We start from the raw sequence: 13,277 nt of genomic DNA, 5'->3' as shown, positions 1-13,277 counted from the left end.
TCTTTGGCGATTGTCCCCAAGATGAACTTGTGCTCTGGTCATCTGAGCTTCCCCACACTTTCTTTTCCCCACTGTCTTACTGTGGTGTCTCCTGACCAAGCCTCCCACGACTCCCCTGCCTTCCACGTTTTCTGCAGGGCCTTTGGAATCTTCCAACAGGCAAAGTTTCCCCAACAGGCTCGGCCTTTTCTCTGAATCCTTAAGCCTTTGCCTTAATTCAATCCTGATTCTTCCCTGAGGCCGCAGCTTCTCCTGAAAGCCTGCGTGCGTTTTCTACCATGACCTGGCCACTTGGCTTATGATGTGTGGGGCAGCATCCCACTTTGCCTCTGCCGGCCCCCAACACACACTGTCACTTCCAGAACTGTCATTTAATTCTTAAGTTAACAAAAAGCTTTCCTGTCTTAAGGACCAAGCCTTAAATAACTCTTCCTCCCCTCGCCCTGACATTTGTAGACCTTTTGTTTACTCATCAAACTCTTGCCCTAGTTCTGGGCCAATTCAGTATTTGAACTAATGATACATTATTTGAAACTGTAGCCTGCCAGTGTCATAATCATTGCACTGCTAAAGGCCTCCTGTCCTTATTCCCCACTCTCTTAATTGCTCTTTCATCACACGCAGGCTGCAGATTCATGAGGCCTTCAATCTGCCCGGTCCATCAGCTACTCCTGTCTCCCTTGCCTGCCCAGCCTCATCTCAGTTCTGATCACTTGAAAGCTACTTGCCTCTGTACCTTCCTCTTGCTCTTGGCAAAAATCTAGATCCTGGATCCACGCTACAGTTTTCTTTGTTTGGTTTTATACCCATGAAGCTGAGGTCTACAGGAAAGATCATCTCAGCCTTGTGCTCGAAATTGGTTTCTCTGCCTCCAGTCACGTACTTCATCAGTGACCACCACAGTGATCCATCTAAAGCAGACCTGGTGATGCTACTTCTTGAATTAAAACAGTGGGGCCGGCACCGTGGCTCACGCCTGTCATTCCAGCACTTTGGGAGGCCAAGGCGGTGGATCACTTGAGGTCGGGAGTTTGAGACCAGCCTGGCCAACATGGTGAAACCCCGTCTCTAATAAAAATACAAAAATTAGCTGGACATGGTGGCATGCACCTGTAATCCCAGCTACTTGGGAGGCTGAGGCAGGAGAATCACTTGAACCCAGGAGGTGGAGGTTGCAGTGAGCCAAGATCGCGCCACTGCACTCCAGCCTGGGTGACAGAGTAAGACTCCATCTCAAAACGAAAAAAAACCCCACCCCCCACAAAAATCCATAAAGTGGAAGCTCCACAAAGTCACAAGACTCCCCCAGTGGTCGGGATCTCTGGTTCCTGGCCCTTGCCCCCTTTCCAGTTAGATCTCTCACCACCTTACCTTGAGCTCTTTTTCTCTACATGTGAAACTTGGCTCATGCTGTCCCTTCCACTGGGAAAATTTTTCACCCTTTTCGGACAAATTTCTCATTTTTTTTTCAAGAAATTTTTGTGGAGAAACTGAATATTTTGAATTATAAGTCAGTGAGCATCTCCTCCAATGGGCTTCTTCTAACCCTGAAGCTGTGCCGTGGGGCTCTTTCACCTAGCGTCTGCAATATTCTGCACTCGGGAGGCTGAGGCAGGGACGGTGATCATTGCACCTCTAAAGGTGATACTCATCATGATTAAAGCATGAACAGCATATGATCCCAACCTCCATCTAACAGGACAGGAAGGAGACTGTTAGAACACAGAGGTGTGAAGGGTACAATGAATGTACCTGAGGCTGAGGCAGGAGAGTCACATTATATTATTATATTATTATATAATATATATATTATATTACTATATTATATATTATATTTTTATTATTATATGATCATAAAGGCCATTAGAGGCTTTTAAAGGTGCAATGATCATGACACTGGCAGGCTACAGTTTCAAATAATGTATCATTAGTTCAAATACTGAATTGGCCCAGAATTAGGGCAAGAGTTTGATGAGTAAACAAAAGGTCTACAAATGTCAGGGCCGATGGGAGGGAGAGTGATTTAAGGCTTGGTCCTTAAGACAGGAAAGCTTTTTGTTTTAACATAAGAATTAAATGACATTAATTCTCATTAAATGTACCTCGGGTACATTCAAGTGATTCTCCTGCCTCAGCCTCAGGTATATTCATTGTACCATTCATACCTCTGTGTTCTTAATAGTCTCCTTCCTGTCCTGTTAGATGGAGGTTGAGATCATGTGCTGTTCATGCTTTAATCACTAGTACACAGTGCTCAATAATTATTTGTTGAATGAGGCCAGGCGCGGTGGCTCATGCCTGTAATCCTAGCACTTTGGGAGGCCGAGGTGGGTGAATCACCTGAGGTCAGGAGTTCGAGACCAGCCTGGCCAACATGGTGAAACCCCATCTCTACTAAAAATACAAAAATTAGCTCAGTGTGGTGGCATGTGCCTATAGTCCCAGCTACTCGGGAGGCTGAGGCAGGAGAACGACCTGAACCTGGGAGGCAGAGGTTGCAGTGAGCCAAGATCTTGCCATTGCACTCAGCCTGGGTGACAAGAGCAAAACTCTATCTCACACACACACACAAAAAATGGTTGAATGAATGCATAAATAAAAAGCATTAATACTTCAAAGGCTAATCAGACTACATTTTTATTATTCCTTTACACATTTACTAATTTCCTTGTGAAAGATGTATTTTATGTGGAAGAAATAAATAACGAACAACCCCAAACTGACACCTAAATAATTGACTTGCTTAAGAAAGAGAGCTTGATTGCCAAGTCAGGAAGAAGTGAAACACGGCTTCTGATTTTTTTTTTTTTTTTTTAATGGAGTTTCACTCTTGTTGCCCAGGCTGGCGTGCAATGGCGTGATCTTGGCTCACTGCAACCTTGGCTGTCCAGGTTCACGCGATTCTCCTGTCTCAGCCTCCTGAATAGCTGGGATTATAGGTGTCTGCCACCATGCCCAGCTAATTTTTGTACTTTTAGTAGAGATGGGTTTTCACCATGTTGGCCAGGCTGGTGTTGAACTCCTGACCTCAGGTGATCCACCCACCTCAGCCTCCCAAAGTGCTGGGATTACAGGCGTGAGCCACCATGCCCAGCCGGCTTCTGAATTTTTACTGTAGGATTTATTTAGTCACAGATCATTGTTCCATTCCCTTCCTACTACCTTGAAAAGTAGAAGTTATTTCTAACACTATCACTAAATAATAGTGTGTGGTTTTTTGTACACACTGTTAATCATTTCTGATTTGGGAGTGTATGATTTTTTTCTCTTTCATTTGGATGTTTGGCAATGTATAGACTAAAAGTTAAGTCTGAAAGATTAATTCCATTAACATACTGAAATTTGATAGTATTTGCCTATTTATTAAAGTTGAATTCACTCCTGAAAAGCTTTTCTGGGACTAGATAAAGATGAGTAACCAGTCTGAATTTATACAAGTAATTAATTTATCTGATTGAGAAGAATTTAATTATAATCTTGATGCTTGGTCTACTTCTATGTCTCTTTGATGACCTTTCTATTTAGAAAGTTAGTTAAAAGCATTTACAGCTTTAAAATTTTAAAAATACAATAAAAGAAGTTTCATTTAATAGCTGAAATGGTAGATTTATAACCAAAATGCAAAATTTCAAGTAAGTCTCTGATTCTTTAACCTTCTTTTTGTTTTCTCTAGATTTTAGATTTCTAAAGTATTTTAGATCCTCCATCCTAATTATTTACCCCTTGACCATGAAGAATCTCAATTTTGTTCATAGAACTTCATGGAACAAAGGTTTTGTCAATCCTGAGAAATCATTATGTCATCCTAACATATAACTCCCTGAACTTGACCTTATTCTCCTTCTCAATAACAGGAAAATCAGGCAAAACCCATATTCTGTTTTGAAATGTTCCCAAAGTGGAGGTAAAATCTAAAACTAAATCTAAAACCAAGTGAACAACAAAGGGAGGAAAAATAAAAAGGAGGGATAGAAAAGGTGTGGAAGTGTGTGGTGAAAAAATCCATGAATGTCCAAAGGATGCACTATGTGTATGTATGTGTGTGTGTGTGTGTGTGTGTGTGTGTATATATGTATGTATATACGTATATATGTATGTGTATATATATGCATATATATGTGTGTATGTGTGTGTGTGTGTGTGTGTATATATATATATATATATATGTATATTGAGATGGAGTCTCACTCTGTTGCCCAGGCTGGAGTACAGTGGTGTGATCTTGGCTCACTGCAACCTCTACCTCCTGGGCTCAAGCAATTCTCCTGCCTCAGCCATCTGAGTAGCTGGGATTACAGGCATGCGCCACCACACCCAGCTAATTTTTGTAAAGATGCATAATATTTTAAAATAAAAGTATTTCAATAATATGAATCTTGCAGCTAAAAGTGCTTTTCTACTAGCTGTTACAAGAAATGATCATTTTCTGGGGGAAAGACTCTTTTTGTAATCCTGTGGTTATTTGCATAAAGAAGCTACATATCATGCATTATGTAGGGTTGGTGATGTAAGAATTATTCAAACAATAAAGGGCACACTTAATCATTTAGCCTCAGTAAATGGTTGTTTTGAAACTGTAATATTCCAAATTAAAAAGGCCTTGGGTCGCACTCCCAAAAATATGCACTTTGAAAACATTTCCTGGATCAAACTAATTATTCAAGCACCTCTGCATTCCCAGCAAGAAAGCAAAAGTGGGAATACTTAAGCATGGCCATGCATTTATGCATGCAATGATTTCCAAAAGAGTTTGTCATAAATTCCATCCCTGAATTTATTCCATGTTTGCATGCTTAAGCAATGATGAATTATTGAAAAGCACTGCATTTTTAAACTGTTCTCTTTTCACAGAGAGGGATGGATTGACTGAGAACATAGATATTTGAAGTTTCTTTCTCCTTTTTTTTTTTTTTTGAGATGGAGTCTCGCACTGTCGCCCAGGCTGGAGTGCAGTGGCACGATCTCTGCTCACGGCAAACTCTGCCTCCTGGGTTCACGCCATTCTCCCGCCTCAGCCTCCCAAGTGGCTGGGAATACAGGCACCCGCCACCACGCCCGGCTAATTTTGTTTTTGTACTTTTAGTAGAGACGGGGTTTCACCATGTTAGCTAGGATGGTCTCGATCTCCTGACCTTGTGATCCGCCCGCCTTGGCCTCCCAAAGTGCTGGGATTACAGGCATGAGCCACCGCGCCTGGCCTTTCTCCTTTACACTGAGAAGATATGATGAGAATTTGGCATTAAATGAAGACTGCTGTGAATATCAAACAACAATGCTTCCTTTAAGGAAAGTCTGGCAAGACTACTCAGTTTCAATATACCCTTTTCAGGTATATCCTTGTTAATAATTTTCAAATGATAATTTTTTTCATATCATATTTTATCTTTTATCCTTTCACATAATTTTCAAGTTGAGAGCAACCTAATTTTCTTTTGAAAGTGACTCTCATATTCATAATGTAAACTACTGAGGTACTTCTGTAGGGTGAGACCATGAGCCTTTAAAATGGACCCACTCTGGGAAAAGGTCCATAATGAGTAAATCGCCAATACACGTTAAACAGCATTGAATGGTGTGCTCTTCCTAAGGCTACCTGATAGCATCTCCATTTCCAGGCTGGCTTCTCCTGTGGTGCCCAGTTTAATGCCTGGTCTTAGGGACTGGGTTCTAACCAGAGGCTGGGCATTCACTGACCTTTTGGTGCTTGTGCTGGAGATAGGCAGGTAGTCCATGACAGCGATGTACACATACTGCTTGGCATCATCTATCACACTGTAGATGGCATCTATGTCAAAACTTCTGTTTTTAGGGCAAAAGAGTTTTGGAGAATTCTGTGAAGACACAAAAGCCAAACTTTTAGCCTACTAATTTTCGGCAGCTGGGGATTTCTTTATTTCCTTTGTTTCCATGGACCTTGGCTTGTAACTATATTTTTGCAGACCTAATTTCTGCTTCATCAAATTAGACAAAGATATTTTCAATCTTATTAAAGTTGAATAAAGATCGAAGTGTGGTGGGATGGGTCTCAAGTCTGTTTTGGAAAGAATTCGTTTATTTGACACATTTTGATTTTCAATTTTTATGTATTAAAAAATTTAATTGATACATAATTGTATATATTTATGGGGCACATAGTGATGTGATTCATATAATGTATAGTGATGAGATTATGGTAATTAGCATATCTATCATCTCAAACTTTATCATCTCTTTGTATTGGAAACATTCAATATCTTCCAACTATTTGAAACTATCTAATATATTATTGTTAAGCATAGTCATAGTTAACTACAGTCCTATAGAACAAGGGTCCCCATTCCCCAGGACAGGGACCAGTACTGGGCTGCAGAGCAGGTGAATGACAGGCAAGCAAAGCTTCATCTGTATTTACAGCCACTCCCCGTTGCTTGCATCGCCGCCTGAGCTCCGCCTCCTGTCAGATGAGTGGGGGCATTAGATTCTCATAGGAGCGTGAGCCCTACTGTGAACTGCGCATGTGAGGGATCTAGGTTGTGTGATCTCCTTATGAGATTGTAATGCCTGATGATCTGTCACTGTCTCCCATCAGCCCCAGATGAGACCATCTAGTTGCACCAAAAGAAGCTCAGGGCTCTCACTAATTCAACAATATAGTGAGTTGTATAGTTATTTCATTATATATTACAATGTAATAATAATAGAAATAAAGTGCACAGCCAGGGATGGTAGTCCAAGCCTGTAATCCCAGCACTTTGGGAGGCTGAGGTGGCCGGATCACCTGAGGTCAGGAGTTCAAGACCAGCCTGGCCAATGTGGTGAAACCCTGTCTCTACTTAAAATACAAAAAATTAGCCGGGCGTGGTGATGTGCACCTGTAGTCCCAGATACTCGGGAGGCTGAGGCAGAAGAATCACTTGAACCCGGGAGGCAGAGGTTGCAGTGAGCCGAGATTGCATCACTGCACTCCAGCCTGGGCGACAGAGCAAGACGCTGTCTGAAAAGAAAAAAAAAAAAAAAAAGAAAGTGCACAATAAATGTAATGCCCTTCAATCATCCCAAAAGCATCCCTGCTGACCCTGGTCCATGGAAAAACTGTCTTCCATGAAACCAGTCCATGGTGCCAAAAAGGTCGAGGACCACTGCTGTAGAACAATGGAACTTATTCTTCCTATCTTACAGTTACTTTTATATCCATTAACAAATCTTTCCCCACCCCCTCTTTCCCCAGCCTCTAGTATCTTCCTTCTTACTTTTTACTGAGGAGAGAATTCTTGCTTTCAGTGTACACACTTCTTTCGGAGGATCACTCCACCTCCAACCTTACACAATTCTGTCATACACAGCTAATAATTTTCTCAGGTGTTACTACACACGCACACACACTGCACATAGCAAGCCATTTACCCCAGCATTTTCATTTCATCTGAAATGTGATGACGTGGGCATAAAAATGTTTCAAACTCAAAATCTAAAAAAAAAAAAAAAAATTGGAGTTTTTTTTTTTCTCCAAAATCTTTCATTGAGTTAGGAGAAGTGTTGATTGTTGAGAAAAGGTCATCGATAACAGTGCAGGAAAATCTGAGGGAGCTATTAAGACACCCAAATTCAGCAGGAGAGCCAGAGAAGAAGGATGTTCGGAAAGATTTAAGCGAAATGAAAAAAAGAGGCAAATTCTGCTTGAGGCATTTTTCTCATGTTGCTTGAGGTGGTTTTCATCTTATAAAAATATGGTGTTTGTAGATGCAGTTGCTGTAGAAAGGGAAAGATGTATTTGGTTTTCTCATTATTTTTCCACTGGACAGGACTGAAAATAGTGTTTCTCATAGTTCCTGTTTTACTTTGACAAGCAATACGCTGTGGCAAGTATCACATAAATAATGCCAGGGGCATTATAATGGGGCATAAATAATGCCAGGATGTTTAGTACCAAAAGGCTGAATAAACGGATTTTTGGAACTGCCTGAAATGAATGGTAATATTGGGCGGTCAGAGCTCCTCCTCACCGATTATGTCTGGAAAAACTCCCTACACTGCACAGTAGGAGTCCCCACCCCAGCTTAGAGCTTTGTGAGATGGAGCTGTTGCACTGGATGCCCACCTTAGAAGGGGCATAGGGGTAAGGAAGGAGCATGCTGAGGACCACACACCTTCCAGGTTTCCTCACACAGAAAGTCCTCTTGGCAGGTGACCGTGAGCAGGATGAGTTGGTTTTTTCAAAAATAATTTCAACTTTTATTTTAGATTCAGGGGGTACAGGTGCAGGTTTGTTATATGGATATATATTGCGTGATGCTGAGGTTTGAGGCACAACTGATCCCATCACCCAGGTAGTGAGAATAGTACTCTTGTTTTTCCACCCGTGCCCCCTTCCTTCCCCCCTGCACCAGTGGTCCTCAGTGTTTAGTGTTGCCATCTCTATGTCCATGAGTACCCAATGTTTACCTCCCACTTATAAGTGAGAACATGGTATTTGGTTTTCTGTTCCTGCATTGATTTGCTTAGAATAATGGCCCCTAGCTGCACCCACGTTGCTGCAGAAGACATGATTTTATTCTTGTTTATGGTTGCATAGTATTCCATGGTGTATATGTACCATCTTTTCTTTACAGGATGAGTTTTTGATCATTTGTTTCTTTCTTTTGGAATGAGGATGAACTTCAAGCCTGTTTTTTAGAGGTAGTCCTACACTCCTCTGTCATCAGCACACAGATATACAGATACTCCATCTGTCACCAAGACAGAAAGCATGTGCTTCTGCAGGGTTTCTTGGGTCTGTCCCTCCTCTTACTCTTGATCACTCAGTAAGTTTCCCTCACTTGGGCACTAGTGCTGCTTGTGGGGATGTTCTAACATCTTTCTAACTCATTGCCTTATCTCTGGGATGTTTAAAAACAAATATACATCACTCCCAGGATGAACTGACTCCTGGTTTCTCAGAATCCAGCTTGAACTCATTGGGAGGGGTGTATCCATGGTCTTGTGTCCCTGCCTCCTTCATGTGCCAACTCCCATCCTGTCTGTGACCCCAAATGCAAGTAATTACCAGTCCATGGCTGTGCCCTCATCATGTTCATCATGTCTGACTCTGGGCATCTCTGCTTATGCTGGCTTCTCTGGCTTATGTGTCTTTATTTTTGTCTATCAAAGTCCTACTAATTCTGTTCTCAAAATTCCAGCTCAAATGTGATCTCCTTCATGAATTTTTTTTATTTTTTAGATGGACTGTTGCTCTGTTGCCCAGGCTGGACTGCAGTGCTGCGATCTCAGCTCACTGCAACTTCCACCTCCCGGGTTCAAGTGATTTTCCTGCCTCAGCCTCCCAAGTAGCTGGGATTATAGGTGCCCACCACTACACCTGGCTAATTTTTGTATTTTAGTAGAGACGGGGTTTCACCATCTTGGCCAGGCTGGTCTTGAACACCTGACCTCATGATCCACCTGCCTCGGCCTCCCAAAGTGCTGGGATTACAGGCATGAGCCACCACGCCCGGCAATGAAGTTGTTTTTAAATCTCCAATCAAAGGTTGCTTTTCCCAACCTTGTACTCCCATACTATTTCTTTCTTTTTTACCATCATAACCATTTTTAAGTGTACAGTTCAGTGGATTTTAGGGATTGTATGTTACTCATTTTCCTATGACATTAAAAATATTCAAATTATTTAATTCCCTTAGCCTGTTGGCTCTGCTTTAAAGGTTCTTTGGTTAATGTGGAGAAGCTGAAGATCTTCGCTCCTGATGGGCTCTCAGAAGGCCAACTCTGAAACGTGTCCAAATGCTCACATTTCTGTTTCAGTTAGGAACTCCCTGAATTTCACTGCTTGTTCCAAAACCAGATTTTGGTTTTGGGGAGGAACAAATGTAGGCAGAGTTGTCTGTGGTGTCTTTACATTTGCTACTATCTTACAAGTATGGACACTGTGGCCATAAGTTAGAGGAAAGAGCATGGGCTTTGGTGATACAGGCCAGACTCTAGCACTTAGAACCTGGGGCATCTTGGTGTGTCCCTTCCACTTTTTGAGCCTCTGTTGCCTAATGGGGTTAATGACAATAACACACCTTTCATACTGGTTTGCTTTGAAGCTCAAATAAATGAACGGCCTGTTCGCTGGCTGGGTTCCATGCCCCTCTTCTGTGCATGCTTTCATTCAATCAGCAAATATTCCTAGGCTTTGGTCTAGGAAGGGGACATACATCAGTGACCAAGACAAGATCCCTGCTTTGTGGAGCTTCATTCTAGCGCATGTTACATGGCATTGCATTCATCTGTCTATGTGTTTAGCCACTTGCTTGTGAGCTGCCTGATTGTGTATCTCTGGCATCTTGTGTCATGCACATATTATATGCTCAATACATACTTGTGGAACAAATGTGAAAGTGCTTCATAAATGCATAAATGGAGGTTTGTCTGTTGGAGTCTGTTACTTCAATCTGGGTATTTCCAAACCTGTGTCAACAGATCTTTATAAGCACTTACCTGCCTTATTGCTTCCTGTGTTCCCACTGACTGACACAATGGCAGGTGCCCCAGCTCTGTGTATTTATGAAGGAAATGCATAATTATTTGTATCAGTCCCCTTGCACCTGGGGGCTGGGTGGAACTTCGCTATGTGTTCTAGAGTCTTCTACCTTTAAAAATAGTGCCTGGATAGTGGCTGTAAAATGTTTGCCCAGAATAGAAATGAATAAACAATGACACAAAAGAATGAGTGGCAGAGGAAGTTAACTAGTTCCAACTGTTTAATGAAAGAGGGGGCTAAGTTTCCCTCTCATCGCTCCTGAATTAATTTTCCGAGCCTTGTGCTGTGTACTTCTTTGTTCCATAGTAAAGTAGAAGGAGAGGGAAAATACAGATCCTCTTCAATATTCCAGCCCTGTGGCAATCTTTTACCAGTCAAGAGCTCTTGAGGGACCTGACTTCTAGGTTAATCTGGGTTTGTCTCTTAGATCAATAGGCGCCATATGAATGTAATTTATTTTGCATACTCATTAAATAATCACCTTGTACAGACCTTAGCAGGTTCTTAATTATTTCATTAACAGTTTCATGGTTTTAAAAAAGTATATACTCTATTTGTAGAATATATATGTTCAAATATAATTAAATATGAAAAGACAACCCATGGAATGAAAGAAAATATTGGCAAATCATATATTTAAACCAGACACCTGAACCCAGGAATTTTAGGCCAGCCCCAACAACATAGTAAGACCTTGTCTCTATAAAAAATCATATTTCTGTTTAAGGGACTTGTATACAGACTGTATAAAGAACTCTTATGACACACATTTTTAAAATAATTTAAATGGGCAAAAGATTTCATATTTGATAGATATTTGTATCTCTTCTCCAAAGAAGAGATACAAATGGCCAATAAGCACGTTAAAAGATTTAAATCAAAACAAAAAGAAGATTACATTTTATACCCTCTAGTAGAGCTAAAATAAGACAGAAAATAAGTGTTGCCAAGGATGTGGAGAAATCAAAACTCTCATATATTGCTGGTGGGATTGTAAAATGGTGCCGCCAATTTGGAAAACAGTTGGTAGTTTCTCAAGATGTTCAACATAGAGTTACCACATTATCCAGGAAATCCACTCCTATGTATAAACTCGAATTAAAAACAGCTATTCACATAAAAACCTGTACATGAATATTTATAGCAGCACTATTTACAATAGCCAAGAAATAGTAGCAGTACAAATGCCTACCTGTTGATAGATGGATAAACAAAGTGTGGAATGTCCATACAATGGAATTATTTAGCCATAAAAAGAATAAAGGTAGTATTGGTCCATGCTACAATATGGATAAACCTTGAAAGCATTATGTTAGGTGAAAGAAACAATCACAAAAAACTACACTGTATATGATTCCATTTATATAAAACATCCAGAAAAAGGCAGATTCATAAAGAAAAAGTAGACTGGTGGTTGCCAGGGACTGAGAGAAGGGAAAATAGTGACTGCTAATCAGTATGGGGTTTTTTCTTTGTGGTGAAAAAAAGTTCTAAAATTAGATTGTAGAAATGGTGGCAAAACTGCGACTATACTCAACCCCACTAAATTGTATACTTTATTTTTTATTTTTTATTTTTATTTTTTGTATTTTTAGTAGTGATGGGGTTTCACCATGTTGGCAAGGTTGGTCTTGAGCTGCTGACCTGAAGTGATCAGCTAGCTCCGGCCTCTCAAAGTGCAGGGATTTACAGGCATGAGCCACCATGCCCAGCCTGAATTGTATACTTTAAAAGGGTAAATTTTATGGTGTGTAAATTACATCTCTGTAATGCTGTTAAACTAATTAACAATATAGGCAGAAGGTTCTAAAGAGGAATGTGATGCAGTATTTTTCCATAGCAGCATCAAGTTCTATTTAATGTCAGCCCTCACTCACTAAATATATCTCAATATACATGACTGACAGGTGAATTAATTGAACAATAAACAAATGAAATCTGTCTAACATCTAGATCAATAAAAACAGACCTCGAACTAGTCTTTTATCTTGGAAAGCAATTGCTTAAGCTTAAAGGCTCCAAAAAGTAATCTACAAGACAGAAACAGCCAACTATTGTTCCCATCCTCCAATTTCAATGGGAAATGCAAGAAAATTAGAATTATCTGGCCCAAGTTACTAGAAATCACACAGTTAAATCTCAGTGCCTATTTGTGTTCCATGAAAAAATTGGAAATAGTCTATATTTGTATCATAAGTTAAAATTTATATCTAACTATGCTGTTATCAATTATCTAAAATCTAACTTTGAGAATGGTTATTAAGGTCTTCAAACACTCTTTATGTGTGTTCAACTTAGTCTTGAGACAATCAGCTTATAAAAATATACTATTTTAAGATACAACAAATATATTGAATTAAATTTGTCTTGGTATTTGTCTGGCATATATTACTGAGAAAACTGTACGCATTCTGGAGCTTTCTATTAATATTACTACTAATAAAACCTATCCCACATTCATTGCTGCTTTTAGCTAGCACTAAGTGAAGCATTGGGAATACCAATGATGAAGAGAATATATTAATAGTAGATGATCTTCAGAGTCTAATAAAATGGTGGGAAAGATGATTATAAATAAATAGTTATAAAAGTTATAATAGAAGGGAGTTCAAGGAACTTTGTCTGAATGATATCAATTCCAATTGCAGGGTTTTCTGACTGTTTTTGTAACTGTAAGATTTTATACCTCTCCAGAAATGGTGTTCAATCAATATCCGTTGAATTGAAATTCAAAGGCAGGCTTGATTTTATTAAAAAATAGAAAATAAAACAGGAAATT

The 13,277-nt window shown here is 40.1% G+C and overlaps 1 protein-coding gene and 1 long non-coding RNA gene across 4 annotated transcripts in view; one reads left to right on the top strand and one right to left on the bottom strand.

Moving 5' to 3' along the window:
• Positions 1-13,277, bottom strand: part of PLD5 (phospholipase D family member 5) — a 367,552-nt gene that overhangs the window by 28,322 nt on the left and 325,953 nt on the right. For all 3 annotated transcript variants that reach the window (XM_030812606.1, XM_003267323.3, XM_030812607.1), the window contains one exon: positions 5,695-5,831. In XM_030812606.1, the coding sequence (XP_030668466.1) occupies positions 5,695-5,831 (137 nt within the window). The remainder of the gene's footprint in view (positions 1-5,694; positions 5,832-13,277) is intronic.
• LOC115835125 lies at positions 2,938-12,322 on the top strand. Its single transcript, XR_004030050.1, has 3 exons — positions 2,938-3,013; positions 4,383-4,388; positions 12,135-12,322. It is a non-coding gene; the product is annotated as an uncharacterized LOC115835125 (long non-coding RNA).

Source organism: Nomascus leucogenys, chromosome 5 (genome assembly GCF_006542625.1).
Source record: "Nomascus leucogenys isolate Asia chromosome 5, Asia_NLE_v1, whole genome shotgun sequence".
Classification (NCBI taxonomy): Eukaryota; Metazoa; Chordata; class Mammalia; order Primates; family Hylobatidae; genus Nomascus; species Nomascus leucogenys.
This window is presented reverse-complemented; position numbering and strand designations above follow the sequence as displayed.